The sequence below is a fragment of the Leucoraja erinacea genome, chromosome 4 (genome assembly GCF_028641065.1).
Source record: "Leucoraja erinacea ecotype New England chromosome 4, Leri_hhj_1, whole genome shotgun sequence".
NCBI classification, from domain to species: Eukaryota; Metazoa; Chordata; class Chondrichthyes; order Rajiformes; family Rajidae; genus Leucoraja; species Leucoraja erinaceus.
Genome location: NC_073380.1, coordinates 90689581 through 90704361, shown reverse-complemented (window position 1 = coordinate 90704361; position 14781 = coordinate 90689581). Strand labels below are relative to the sequence as shown.

The following is a 14781-nucleotide window of genomic DNA, read 5'->3' as shown; positions in this document are numbered from 1 at the left end:
GCACGGCTCACATCTACGGCCCTGCCAAAGAACCGCGCTCTTATCTGGTTGAAGCGGACGGAGCCATTTACAGACGCAACCGTAACATATCCTTCCATTGAAGGAACCGAGTCCTGCGACTCCATATCCAGATATCTCGCGTTCCGTTTTCACTGTGGCTTCCCCGTGGCATTCGGCCCCTTGCTAGCCTATCTCACCACCTCCCCGCCCCGTCAGGTCCCCGGTCACTTCCCCCATTCCCTCCCCGGTATCTTCTCCGGTGAAAGGAGGTGAGGCGGATTCGTACCGCACACGCGCCGGACGGGTTAGAAGGCCACCCATTAGATACGGTGACTTTGTGTAACTATACAAACCTCCCCTTATACGTTATTAACGTGCCGCTACCTATATTGTTTCACCACCATGTTCCTATGTACCGCTGCTTTCTTTTGTTTCTACAAGGAAAGATGTAGATTGGTTATTTCCTACTAGCCAATTGTAGTGTTTGTATTAGTTGCTCCGTCTAACATGTTTTTTATATTAACAAGAGCTTGCCTATGCCATTCAGTCTGAGTAGCTACTAGGAACTGTAATGTCCTGCAGATCGATGCTGTAAGTAGATTTAATAAACACGTTTAAGAAGGAACTGCAGATGCTGGAAAATCGAAGATAGACCAAAATGCTGGAGAAACTCAGCGGGCGAGGCAGCATCTATGGAGCGAAGGAAATAGGCAACGTTTCGGGTTGAAACCCTTGTTAATAAACATGTTTATTTTTTATTCTTTATTATTATGTTTATTCTTTAATAAACATGTGTTGTATCCTGATATATGTTTGACTCAACTCTTTACACAAGGACAGTTTGAGATTAAGAAAGAGGAGGTGTTTGGGTACTTGGAGACCATTGAGATGGATGAATCCCCAAAGGCTTGATGTCTTTGCCCATTCATGTAACCTCTCTGAATTCCCTCAAGTCCCTCTGCCTCCTCCCCGCACCCTACATTGCCACCTACCTTTGCACTGAGCAAACTTGGATATATTACACTTATTCCAAATCAAGGTGCATGAACAGCTGGAGGATACCACACCACCCCCAAACAGAACGTTATCCATTTATTCCCACACCATTTTAATCCATTAACAGTACTGCAATGTTGCGACCTTGCCGGGTGATGGTGAGCATGTCCCGCGGCTGAATCCGAGCTCCGCAAACGGGCCGGTTCAAACTCCGCGGCCCGGGGCGGTCGAAGCTGCCGCCCTCCAGTCCAGCGGACGCAGCTGTAGTTGCGGGAGCTCCGGAAAAACAGGTCACCAACCTGTGAGCTCCCGACGATGTCGTCCACTGGCCCGCGGCCGAGGCTCCAAAGTCGGGTCGGAAGTTGGGTCTCACCGTAACCACAGCCCCGAAGTCGGCCAGCCTCGCGTTGGTAAGTCCTGGCTCTGCCTCCGGAGCCTCGAGGTCGGTCGCAGTTGGAGGCCGCCAGCTCCGCGATAGGCCTCAGCGCAGACGGACAGGGAGACGGGGGATAGGGCAGGAAAGGTCGCATCCCCCCCGAAGGAAGAGTAAAAAAAACATGTTACACCCACACCCCCCCCCCCACACATACACAACTAAATAAACCAAAATAAACTGTAAAAACGGGACAAAAGAAAACAAAAAAAGAAAAGACAAACGGACTACAGGCGAGCCGCTGCTGCAAGGCAGCGCCGCCACTTCCGAATGATTGCCAGTCATCAGGCCCTGGGGATTTATTGCCTTTTAGACTCATTAGATTCGTCATTACTGTATTTTTTTTAACATGCTCCTATGAAGACACACTGAAAATACTCATTCCATTTATTTGTTTGTCGCTAGCCACCCTATCTTCTTTCTCTTATCAATGTTTCAGTAGAACTTTGCTGAATTGCGACATTTTGCATCAACAACTCAGCAGTGGAGCAGGTGAAAAGCATCAAGTTCCTGAGGGTGCATATAACGGACACCTTAAACTGGTCCACAAACATTACATCTCTGACAAAACGGGCACAGCAGCGGTTGTACTTCCTCCGCAGGTTGAGAAGTTTACACCTCCACCCTCCCATCCTCGCCACTTTCTACAGAAGCACAATTGAGTCGGTCCTGACCAGCTGCATCTCCACGTGGTGCGGCAGCTGTACAGCTGCGGACTGGAAGTGCCTTCAGAGAGTGGTGAGGACAGCGGAAAAAATCACTGGGACTTCTCTTCCTTCCATCATGGACATGGGGTACAAGCGCTGTCTGAGTAGAGCTAAGGGCATTATCAGAGCCCCCACACACCCACAATTTGGACTGTTCATACTGCTTAACTCTGGGAGGAGGTACCGCAGCATGAAGAGCGGGACAACCAGGTTCTGCAACAGCTTCATCCCCCAGGCCATAAGATTACTGAACAATCAAAAAACCGAGGCTAGAACTTTTTAAATATCATCACTTTTAAAAAATTTTAATATATATTTATTTTACAGAACCATGTGCATGAGGCATTTTTATGGACGCACCTGGAACTTTTAACTTTTAACTGATTTTGGAGAGTCAAATGCAACGAAATTTCATTCAAGGTGCACTGTGTCTAGGTGTATATCTGAATGACAATAAAGTTTTCATTCATTCATTCATTCATTTTTCCAGTCTTCAGACTTTCTGTATTTTTGACAACTTTGTAAGGCATCTCCTTTATGAAAGGGTTATGAAAGAGTTATATTAGTTTAGAGATACAGTGTTTAAACAGGCCCTTCGGCCCACCGATTCTACGCTAACCAACGATCACGCGTACACTAGTCCTATCTTCAAACCTCAGATTCAGATTCAATTTTAATTGATTGTCAGTGTACAGTACAGAGACAATGAAATACATTTAGCATCTCCCTTGAAGAGCGACATAGCAAACGATTTGAATAAAAAAATAATAAGTGTCCGGAAGGGGGGGGGGGGGGGGTGGTGATTGGCAGTCACCGAGGTACGTTGTTGAGTAGAGTGACAGCGGCCGGAAAGAAGCTGTTCCTCGACCTGCTGGTTCGGCAACGGAGAGACCTGTAGCACCTCCCGGATGGTAGGAGGGTAAACAGTCCATGGTTGGGGTGAGAGCAGTCCTTGGCGATGCTGAGCGCCCTCCGCAGACAGCGCTTGCTTTGGACAGACTCAATGGAGGGGAGCGTGGAACCGGTGATGCGTTGGGCAATTTTCACCACCCTCTGCAATGCCTTCCGGTCGGAGACAGAGCAGTTCCCATACCATACTGTGATGCAGTTGGTAAGGATGCTCTCGATGGTGCAGCGGTAGAAGTTCACCAGGATCTGAGGAGACAGATGGACCTTCTTCAGTCTCCTCAGGAAGAAGAGACGCTGATGAGCCTGCACGTCTTTGGAATGTGGGACAAAACCAGATCACCTGGAGAAAACCAACGTGGTCACAGAAAGAACATGCATACTCCGTACAGACACCACCCATAATCAGGATCGAATCCGGACCTCTAGCGCTGCTAGGCAGCAACTCTACTATTGCACCACTGTGCAGTTAATCATTAATTGTTTACTGTTGTACCTTATAAAATATGTTCCTACCTGTCATAGGTAACATGCGAGATGTTAAGATGCATGAGGTTCATGATGACTTGATCGTATGGATTCAGAACTGGCTTTCTTGTAGATGACAGAGTTGTGGTTGAAGGACAAAATTCAGGCTGGAGGTCTGTGAGAAGTGGAGTTCCGCAGTGGACCTCTGTTGTTAGGGAATTATGTTGGACGTAAATGTAGTTGGTTTGGTTAGTAAGTTGGCAAACATGACCAAGATTGCTGGACTTGCGAACAGTGAAGAAAGTTGTCAAAATATACAGCTACAGAAAGTGACAGAGAACTGGCAGATGGAGCAGGACAAATGTGAAGTGCTGCATGGTTGATGGCAAGACCTTTAACAGTATTATGTACAGATGGATTCTGAGGTCCAGGTCCACAGCTCCCTGAATGTGGCAACACAAGTAGATGGAGTGGCAAATTAGGCGGATGGAATGCTCGCATTCACTGGTTGGACATTGAGTATAAGAGTCAGGGGGTCATCATGCAGCTGTTTTGGCTTGGTCGCATTAGGAGTATTGCAAATCCTTCTGGTCACCCTATTACAGGAAGGACGTGGAGGTTTTGGAGAGGGTGCAGAAGAGGTTTTTTCCAGAACGCAGCCTTGAATGTGTGAAGGCAAGTGAGATTTGTTTATCTTTACATCATGTTTATTTCAGACATTGCATGCCCGAGGGCCTGTTCCTGTGTTGTACTTTGATATGCTTCATGTAAGCATATAAAAGCATACAAGATGCTACTCGCTTGTGCCTTGACATTTTGCATTATTCAGATTTGAGACCCTGATTTTAGTTCTTCAGTCTTTATATAATTCAGCCATGTTATGATATTATGATCATGGCATGTTGAGCAGCTCAGCACACCCTCAGTACTTGGCAGTCCACATATTAGTGCTTATGTTTCCAGGATTGGACTTGAACCTATGGTCTTGTGACCCCAACGTGTCCAATGGAGTCGTAAATGGCTTTAATATAACTCACTCAAACCATCACAATAGCTAGTTCTTCTATTTACACCGAGCAAATTGTGGGGGAGAAAAACTTTATGTCAGCACAAGAATCTACAGATGCTGGAATCTGAAGGAAAAGATTTCCCTTCTGTTTTGGGAGTTCTTAAAAAAATGCCCTCTCACTGCTCCCGCTCTGTGATCTCTACTCCTCTTCAACCACGTCCTTCCGAAGACTCACTCCCACTGCAACATGTCCCTCCTCCACCACCCCTTTACACTTTCAGTCCTGATGTCAAGTCTCAACCCAAAACTTCAAGTCCCTTCGCTTCTTCAGATGCTGTATTGTTTTACTCCAGCATCTTATTTTTTTTAACTGTTTAGTCGCATTTCTGTTTGAGCATGGCTGATTTGTGTGTCCCGTGTAATAAAAATATCTTATGTTCCCTCATTGGTTTTCCACATAAGGGTGCACGATGCGTACTTATTACATGTCCCCAATATCAATAGCAAACATTGCAGCTTTTTCTTGGTAATGCCCTCCCATGCTCTGTAAATTTTGTTCACTTTAACTCACACCTTGCACCAAATCCTGTTCACCCAATGTTGCTGAGTGGCAGTAGCTTCTGTGCTCCCCTGCCCTCTCTCCCCTTCCCTCGTTTTTTTTTGAAAAGGAGAAGGTAAGGGAACGATGGTGAACTGCCACACTGCCGTGTTCACCCGAGTTTAATCCTGTTATCTCTCTTTGTGGAATATCTGTGTTCTCCATTCATTTAAGTGTTCTAGTATGTAGGTGAGTGGCAGAATGGGGTGGGAGATTGCAACCTTCACGTGGTCCACCCTGTTTCGACTAATGCAATCAACGCAACGTGCACAAACAAAAGATCAAGTAGAACAAGTTGATCTATAACCTTAGGCTGTGAACGCCATACGCAAGAAGAAGTAGCAGAATCTAGGCAGAAATTAACATGAGATTTGTGTACATGGGCACATGATGGCTGGCACAGGTTTAGTGAGCGGAATTACGTTTCTATGCCATATGGCGATTTCTCATGGTACAGCAACACAAAATAGAAGATCAAAAGAGCCTAACGGTTCCTAACCATTGTTTCACTACAACTAGTTTTGTGCAATAGACTGCACATTCAGATGTACAATTAATTTTCAAATTGTTCCAAGCTTAGAAGCTAGCCAGAAGAGACTTGATTCTCTGTACAATCTTCTTTGTTGAAAACTGGCACTAGTTAAGAACAGTTATAATCACAACTTTATAGGTTTTTTCGAACTGCGAAAGCATAAATTATTATTTGAACTACAAAATGTTAGAGAAGCATAAATATCTGCAAAGTTTATTTGAATTAAACTTTAATAATGTAATAAATTCCTGACCGATTTTCTTTTACCTAAATTAGGAATGTTTTTCACTTATGAAAACAAAGGCACTGGGAAACTGGACTGTAACTGAACCAAACTTATTTTATTATATAGAAGCCAGGAGCCTTTTATTCTGCATGAGACTATTTACGTGCAGCTATTTATGTGGGCTACACTTACATCCAAATCTCAGAGGTAACTGGAAAACAATGTCAGATTCTTAGATTTTCCTGGGACTCTCAGCAAACCAGTTGCCTGAAGCAGGAATGGAAAGGTTAAAAAGAATGGAAATAAAGAAAATATTGATCCAGCTCATTCATTTGTACCATAAACAAAAATAAGAGCGGACAGAGCAACATAAATCAAACTGGAGGAAGGATTTGTTCCATGTTTGGCACAATGTGACAAATAACATACCTTAAGGAATCTCTACCGCTGTCTTCACTTTCCATCTATATTAATAATGCATGAGGAAAATTAATTTTATATGAGTTGTGTTTAACAGAATTGTACTCATAGGAGGAGATGTTATAGAAGGGACTTTGCCAGAGTGCAAGTGGACAGCACTATGCAGATGATGATCAATGTGCGGCACTCAAACAACTCCTGATGGTGACAGAGAGAGAAGATCACATCACCAGCATAAAGAGTAAATCAACAAGGTTGATTATCTAAAAGGGGGGTAAAATACATAACCGAGGAAGCAAAAGTTCATGTATATAGAGTTAGTCAGGCAGCAATCTGGAGTGCTGTTAATTTTCAGCACAGAATCTTAGAATTGCATTGCATAAATTTGCATTTATTCCTTTGAGATTTGAATATTGAGAGGTGATGGAATTGTGGTGTCTGAAATGTTAATTGCATTCATGAGTGTAGATATCAAAACTATTCTGACTAGTGGTGGATTCTGGAATAAGAGTGTAATTTAACATTAGACTTATTTAGGAGTGAAATCTAGAAGCTATTTGTTTTAGATTTGTTAACATTGGTGCTCATTGATCAATTTGTATTTATTTGTATTGTAGCAGTGATGAGAGTTGTTGAACATAGGTGGGTAAATGGAATTACAGAAGAAGTCAGCTTTAATGCAACTGAACAGTGCAACCATTCAAAGGACATGATAACCGACTCTCCCGTGTTAATTGGGTCTCAGTGGAGACCCTTGGACTTCATTGGAGACCTTCGGACTTCTTTAATTGGACTCCTGTACATTATTCTGCAATAGACATTATTCCCTCTCTTCTGTACCCGTGTCCTGTGGACAGCTTCATTGTAATCTTACCCCGCCTTTCCACTGACTGGACCACACGCAACAAAAAGGCTTTTCACTGTACCTCGGTACACGTGACAATAAACCAAACTAAATGAAAAACAAAACAGTTCCTGGTGTTCTAATCACCAATGATCCGAAGATCCACATTGCCATGAATTCACCGCATTGATAGCACTGCTCGATTCTCACAGTTGCATTGGTAATATACTATTTTGTTGCATCATCCAGTACCTGACTGCCAGCTTTCATTTAATGTTGCAAAATATTTTCTCAGAGCATAATATTTTCTCAAAGCATAACAACTGACCTAAATGGAATGTTGTGCAATGTTTCAAGAATGGAAGTCCTAAGGCTGGATAATTCAACTTTAAATAAAATTATTTCATAATTCTCAGCATTCACACCAAATCATCGATATAGTAGTATTTATGTAACTTATCAGACGAGAAGTCAGAGGCTGTCATAATTAGTAAGAACATTTTAATATGGATTCAAATTCACTTCTTTCTCCAGATAAAATGAAAGCATGTCAGATGGTAGAGGTCCTGATTAACTGAATCAGTTAAAGAATGCGCCAATTTTAAGTAGAATATCAGAACATGCACTGTGCCAGCACAATCACAGTCTATGCAAGAAACTTTAACTGCCAAGTACTTGCGCATCCTTTGATTTTCCACTTGACATTGTACAAAACTAAGATGCCAAATGATTTTCTCACTACATATGCAGTATGAAACATTATAGACTGCAAGAGGTTTGCCTGCTCTCTTTTCCTTGTTTTTTTATGTTGGCAATCAGCCATAACAAGTCAATCCCAAATATAGATATGATAAGATAAACATTGGTTTCAACAACTGTGTGAAGACGCTGGTCGCTTCCCAGTCTGGACGGAGATGAAGGTCTCTGATGTAATGCTGTTCAGTCTGTAGCTTCCTGTGTGATTACTCTCCTGTTTTACCCTAGTTCATTGGGAAGGAGATGTCAGTTTCCTGAGAGCTGTCACTGTTTGGGAACTTGGCATCTCCTTTGAACTGGGCCTTGGTGTTCGAAATGCGCTGCTGCTGATCTTTCAACTCCAAGTAGGAACGGGAGAAGGTGTGAAAGATGGAGGTGACCGGAAAGGCCATGAGGAGAATGCCACTCAGGATACTGCTCAAAGCAACCACCTGCCCAGGTATACTGCGAGGAACCATGTCTCCGTAACCCACCGTGGTCATGGATATCACTGCCCACCAGTAGCTGCTTGGGATGCTCGCAAACTCATGCTTGGCACCCAGCTCTCTCTCCGCTAAAAAGACCAGGGGTGAGTAAAGTGCCATAGCCACGCAGAGGAAGAGCAGGAGGAGGCCAAATTCCCTTGTGCATCGTTGGATTGTGAGGCCCAGCGTCTGTAACCCCAGAGAATGACGCACCAACCTCATCACGTACAAAATCCTCAAGGCACGCAACACCCGGAGGATCAGGCCTATCTTCTCCAAATCCAGGCTTCCAGAACTACTTGGCTTCCCATCAACAGAAAAGGCATCAATGATCAGGCTGATGTAATAAGGCAAAATGGCCATTATGTCGATGATATTCAGAGGAGTTCTCAGAAACGCACACTTGCTTTGTGCTTGGATAAACCGCAGCAGAAACTCGAATGAAAACCAGGCCACGCAGATCGTCTCCAGTACAAAAATGTTGTAGCACTTCTGGGAGCATTCGCCCTGGGAAAAGAGGAAGAGAAAAATCTAGTGACTTTTCTGTTACAAATGATAGTTGGTTGTACATCTTGTGACTTAATGAGCCAACTGATCTCATCGCAGAACAGGGGTTCCCAACCTTTATTGCCCTGTTTACCCATGGCAACGTTAACAATGTTATTTCTAGCACATAATGTTATTTCACATATTTATGAACAACTAATGATGAACAGATATACCTGTACACACACGGCCAAACACAGTCAGTCAATGAGAAAAAATATGTACTGATCCAGAATCAATAAATGTACCCCCTGTGTATGCAAAATGTACCCCTAGGGAGTAAATTTACCCCAGAATGGGAACCCCTGTTGTAGGGGATGCTGAGCCAGTCACATGAAGCCATAGATGTCATACAGAAACATGAACACAGAAACATGTGTCTCACCCACCTGATCCCCATGCTGATCATTAGCTACCCATCCGTACTAAACACTAACACTTGCTCTGTAACCTTCTATGCCTTGGTGATTTTGGGTGTCCAGATACTTTAAATGTTGTGAGAATACCTGCCTCTACCATCACCTCAGGCATTGTTTCAGATTTCAACCATCCTGTAACATTTTCTCCCCTCTGATCTTGATCCTTCCTCCTCACCTTTAAAGCTTTGCCCTCTGATTTCAAATGGCTCCATCAAGCTGAAAAGTTTTAAGGGGCTGTCCCACTGCGGCAACCAAATTGGCGAGTTTCGAAGAGTTTAAGAGTGTTTGTAAAAGTGTCATGTTGAAGACCTCTTTCGACTATGTTGAAGACTAGTTTCGACTAAATTGGACACCGAATAGTGGACAGTGAAGACGACCTCCTTCGATCTCCTTCGACCTCCCCTCGACTATGTTGATGACTACCTTTGATTACCTTCGACTACCCTCGATTACGTACGAATAACATGCCGACCTACTACGACCTACTTCGACTATAGCTACGAGTAAAAAATATACAGGTTATTTCCATGGCGATCTTTTTATTACTCGCGGGCATTTTTCAGCATGTTGAAAAATACGCCACGACCTATCTGAGGCCTCAAGTGCGCGGGGACTACACTCGAACATGAAGGAGAGTTACAAAGACCTCCTAGGACCTCGTGTCGACCATGCTGTGAATATGAGTCAAAGGCAAACTCTTCTAAATTTGCCAATTAGGTCGTCGCAGTGGGACAGCCCCTTAAATAGCCAGTGGTTGGGAATCTTGTTTTTGATTTCTATTTAGTGTTTAGACCAGTCACATCAGAAATTTGAAAGAAGCCCTAATAATAAAAATGCTTCCTGCAAGCCAATTAACAATTCTAGGAAATGTTTATATAATTTGACCAAAGATCAATCAGAGAGGATCAGACCCAACTTTGATGCCCATATAGAATAGAATTCTAGAACTTTGAAATTGTCACTTATTTAGAGAAGGATATTTCCGTACAGGCAGTTGATTCCTTAGAGGAAGGATTATCTAACAAGGAAAGATTAAACAGATTGAATCTGAGTGTTTAAAAGAAAAAGATAATCATATTGAAATGCTTAGGATCCTGATGGAATTTGACAACGTAATTGCTGAATGGTGAGTACTCTGGTGGTGAAACATGAGAGTATTGTCTTGGTAATTGAGAGTGAAAGGAATGTCATCAGGGGGTGATGAATCTTTGGAGGTTTGTCTCTTATAGCCATGTTATGACTAGTCTGGGAGGTGGAGATGGACTTATAGAAGTAAAAAAAATAAGGGATTGATGGATCAGGTCAGAAGGTTGGACTGGAGCCCAATGAACTCTTTAAGGTGGAACAAGTGGGCCTGTCCCAACTAGACAATTTTTCAGGCGACTGCCGGCTACTGTCAAACAGTAACTGGAACACCGACTTCCAGAGTGGAAAATACATACGCACACACGCGCGCGCACACACACACACACACACACACACACACACGCACACAAACACACACACACCTCAGCAACTTTCAGTTCCTTGATAAAAGTAGAGAAGAGAAAACTGTGATAGTGTAAGGTCCACTATTTTCACCAACTGGTCTCCCATACCGCTACTTTAACATGGAGTTGACGATAGAGAGACCTTTAAAACACCAAGACCGATGAGGCATTGCTACTGAAGGATACCCCAAGGCTCAGTACTGGGACCCCAGCTATTTACAATATATATTAATGATCTGGATGAGGGAATTGAAGGCAATATCTCCAAGTTTGCGGATGACACTAAGCTGGGGGGCAGTGTTAGCTGTGAGGAGGATGCTAGGAGACTGCAGGGTGACTTGGATAGGCTGGGTGAGTGGGCAAATGTTTGGCAGATGCAGTATAATGTGGATAAATGTGAGGTTATCCATTTTGGTGGAAAAAACAGGAAAGCAGACTATTATCTAAATGGTGGCCGATTAGGAAAAGGGAGATGCAGCGAGACCTGGGTGTCATGGTACAACAGTCATTGAAGGTAGGCATGCAGGTGCAGCAGGCAGTAAAGAAAGCGAATGGTATGTTAGCTTTCATTGCAAAAGGATTTGAGTATAGGAGCAGAGAGGTTCTACTGCAGTTGTACAGGGTCTTGGTGAGACCACACCTGGAGTATTGCGTCCAGTTTTGGTCTCCAAATCTGAGGAAGGACATTATTGCCATAGAGGGAGTGCAGAGACGGTTCACCAGACTGATTCCTGGGATGTCAGGACTGTCTTATGAAGAAAGACTGGATAGACTTGGTTTATACTCTCTAGAATTTAGAAGATTGAGAGGGGATCTTATAGAAACTTACAAAATTCTTAAGGGGTTGGACAGGCTAGATGCAGGAAGATTGTTCCCGATGTTAGGGAAGTCCAGGACAAGGGGTCACAGCTTAAGGATAAAGGGGAAATCCTTTAAAACTGAGATGAGAAGAACTTTTTTCACACAGAGAGTGGTGAATCTCTGGAACTCTCTGCCACAGAGGGTAGTTGAGGCCAATTCATTGGCTATATTTAAGAGGGAGTTAGATGTGGCCCTTGTGGCTAAGGGGATCAGGGGGTATGGAGAGAAGGCAGGTACGGGATACTGAGTTGGATGATCAGCCATGATCATATTGAATGGCCGAATGGCCTACTCCTGCACCTAATTTCTATGTTCTATGTTTCTATGATATTGATCACAGGAGACATTGGTTTGGATCCTTTGTAGCAGTAAACTTTCCCCATTCACTTGTTAATGGTTATGACTTTGAAATAAATACCATCCCATAACCCCTCAAGGAATCTAGGAAGTGTGTGTAAACTTGCTCAAAACTCATGAAGAATATTGTCCAATAGAACACCAGGAAACAGCTAAAAAAGCACAAAGTGCAGAGGTAACTCAGCAGATCAGATAGTATCTGACCTATTGAGTTACTCCAACACTTTGTCATTTGTAAACCAGCATCTGCAGTTCTTTGTTTCTCCTTCCACTAGAAAGCAGCTAATGTGATTCCACAGGTCAGATGTACCTGGTAATTAAACAGCCAACAATTTGACGCATAGAACAAAAGACACAAATGCTGGAGTAACTCAGCGAGTCAGGCAGTAGACCCAGAGAACATGGATAGGTAATGTTTCGGGTCGGGACCCTTCTTCAGCCTATCCATGTTCTCCAGAAATGCTCCCTGACCTCCTGAGTTATTCCGGCATTTTGTCTTTTCTTTTTGTAAACCAGCATCTGCAGTTCCATATTTCTGCAGTATGACTTTTAGACTGGAAATAGTTATAAAAGCACATAATGGAAACCTGACCAATAAATCCAAACACTAGATTCTGAGATGCAATTTATATTGAACAATATTCAATAGCAAATAGTCCATCTCCCTCCTCTGTTGCCATGGTGTTGACTTATGCTGAGGTTTTTTACAATTGCTTGTAAAAGCAACAATGGACTGAGTTGCCTTATTCTGCAGTACAAGTTCCTAAATCTTTTCCAAATTCCTTCATCACAGTGAAATTGTAGACAGAATACCAGGTGGATTTACAGTTCGATGAATCATCTTAATGAACATCTTTTCCAGTGACTTAACATTATAGGATAATTATAGGAATCTAAGCGAGAGCTAGCTGTCTTCATTAACAACGGGCGCTTGGAATTCCAACAAACACCCACTTAACTCGACATAAACCTGGACAGGTCACTCACATTTTGTCAACACCTGGCTGGTCTCCGTGACAAGGTCATTGCACGTAGCGGCCTCATCCGACGCCTGGCAGGAACAAGTTGGGGAGCCAGTCCATCAACTCTTTGCATCTCTGCCTTAGCTCTTGTGTATGCTCCAGCTGAGTACTGCACACCCTTGTGGAGTAGAAGCAGACATACTAGCCTGGTAGACACGAGCTTGAACAGCACCTTGCGAACCATCAATGGGTGCCCAACCTACTCCAGTCAAGCAGCTCCCTATACTTGTAGGCATTCTGCCTGCAGGGATCCAAAGGCAAGCAGCAACTCTGGCACTATCTCGTCGTGCCATGGACCCAGATCACCTCCATCAGGCTATCAGCAGAGAGCAGAGGCCCCCCCGACTGAAGTCCCGTCATCCCTTTGCTCCACATGGAAAACAACTCCTAGCATCCATCCAGCCAACTGAGACAAAAGCACACTGGATAGCCACCAAGTGGTCACAGGAGTGGAAGGCAACCTCATCTCCATTACACATCTACATCTCTTCACCAGATAAAAGCTGTCCAGGGTCTGACCTCCCCAGGGGAGAATGGGTGAAGCTCAACAGACTTGGTACTGGAGTTGGGTGTTTCAATGCCAGCGTGTGGAGATGGGGGCTCCCTCCGCCAGAGCCCAGCCTGTGAATACGGAGCAAAACAACAGACAGCCAACCATGTCATCTCAGGGTGCCCGCTCTACCACCCAGTAAATGGAGCTCAGGGCCTGGCAGACATTGACGCAGAGACAACAACCTGGCTGCTCAACACCTGCTTGAGATCTAACTATTCCTTTGGTTTATGTTTCATTCGCAAGAAGAAGAAGAAGATAGGATGTACGATGTGCGATGTGCATCTCCTCTCCTCCCCCCGGCCCCATTCCGCCTTCCCCTACCCACTCTCCCTCCCCCTCCTCAGTTTTTGCACGCCCCCTCCCATAAATTGGACTGTTGTTTTTTGAACCAAAAACACACAGCGACAATTGCACATTTAGATCTTATGAAGTTTTAATGAAAACTAAGTGATGAAGCTAAGTTCAATGTACATTTAACAGGATGTATTTCTGCATCTCTCTATTTAATTGTACATTGACTGGTTGTATTAAAAAAAAACATTGCACGTGTCGGTACTTATAAAATGTTTTATCCTTGATGCATCACCAACAGCTACCAACTTTCCTACAGGGCCATTGCAGCAACCCATGCACCAATAACATATAACCATATAACCATATAACAATTACAGCACGGAAACAGGCCATCTCGGCCCTACAAGTCCGTGCCGAACAACTTTTTTTTCCTTAGTCCCACCTGCCTGCACTCATACCATAACCCTCCATTCTCTTCTCATCCATATGCCTATCCAATTTATTTTTAAATGATACCAACGAACATGCCGCCACCACTTCCACTGGAAGTTCATTCCACACCGCTACCACTCTCTGAGTAAAGAAGTTCCCCCTCATGTTACCCTTAAACTTCTGTCCCTTAATTCTGAAGTCATGTCCTCTTGTTTGAATCTTCCCTATTCTCAAAGGGAAAAGCTTGTCCACATCAACTCTGTCTATACCTCTCATCATTTTAAAGACCTCTATCAAGTCCCCCCTTAACCTTCTGCACTCCAGAGAATAAAGACCTAACTTATTCAACCTTTCTCTGTAACTTAGTTGTTGAAACCCAGGCAACATTCTAGTAAATCTCCTCTGTACTCTCTCTATTTTGTTGACATCCTTCCTATAATTGGGCGAC

The 14781-nt window shown here is 43.7% G+C and overlaps 1 protein-coding gene across 1 annotated transcript in view; it reads right to left on the bottom strand.

Moving 5' to 3' along the window:
* Nucleotides 1–5317: 5317 nt before the first annotated feature.
* kcng2 (potassium voltage-gated channel, subfamily G, member 2) overlaps nucleotides 5318–14781 on the bottom strand; it is a 71562-nt gene continuing 62098 nt past the window's right edge. The window contains exon 3 of the mRNA XM_055634766.1: nucleotides 5318–8866. Within this exon, the coding sequence (XP_055490741.1) occupies nucleotides 8120–8866 (747 nt within the window). The 3' untranslated portion in view covers nucleotides 5318–8119. The remainder of the gene's footprint in view (nucleotides 8867–14781) is intronic.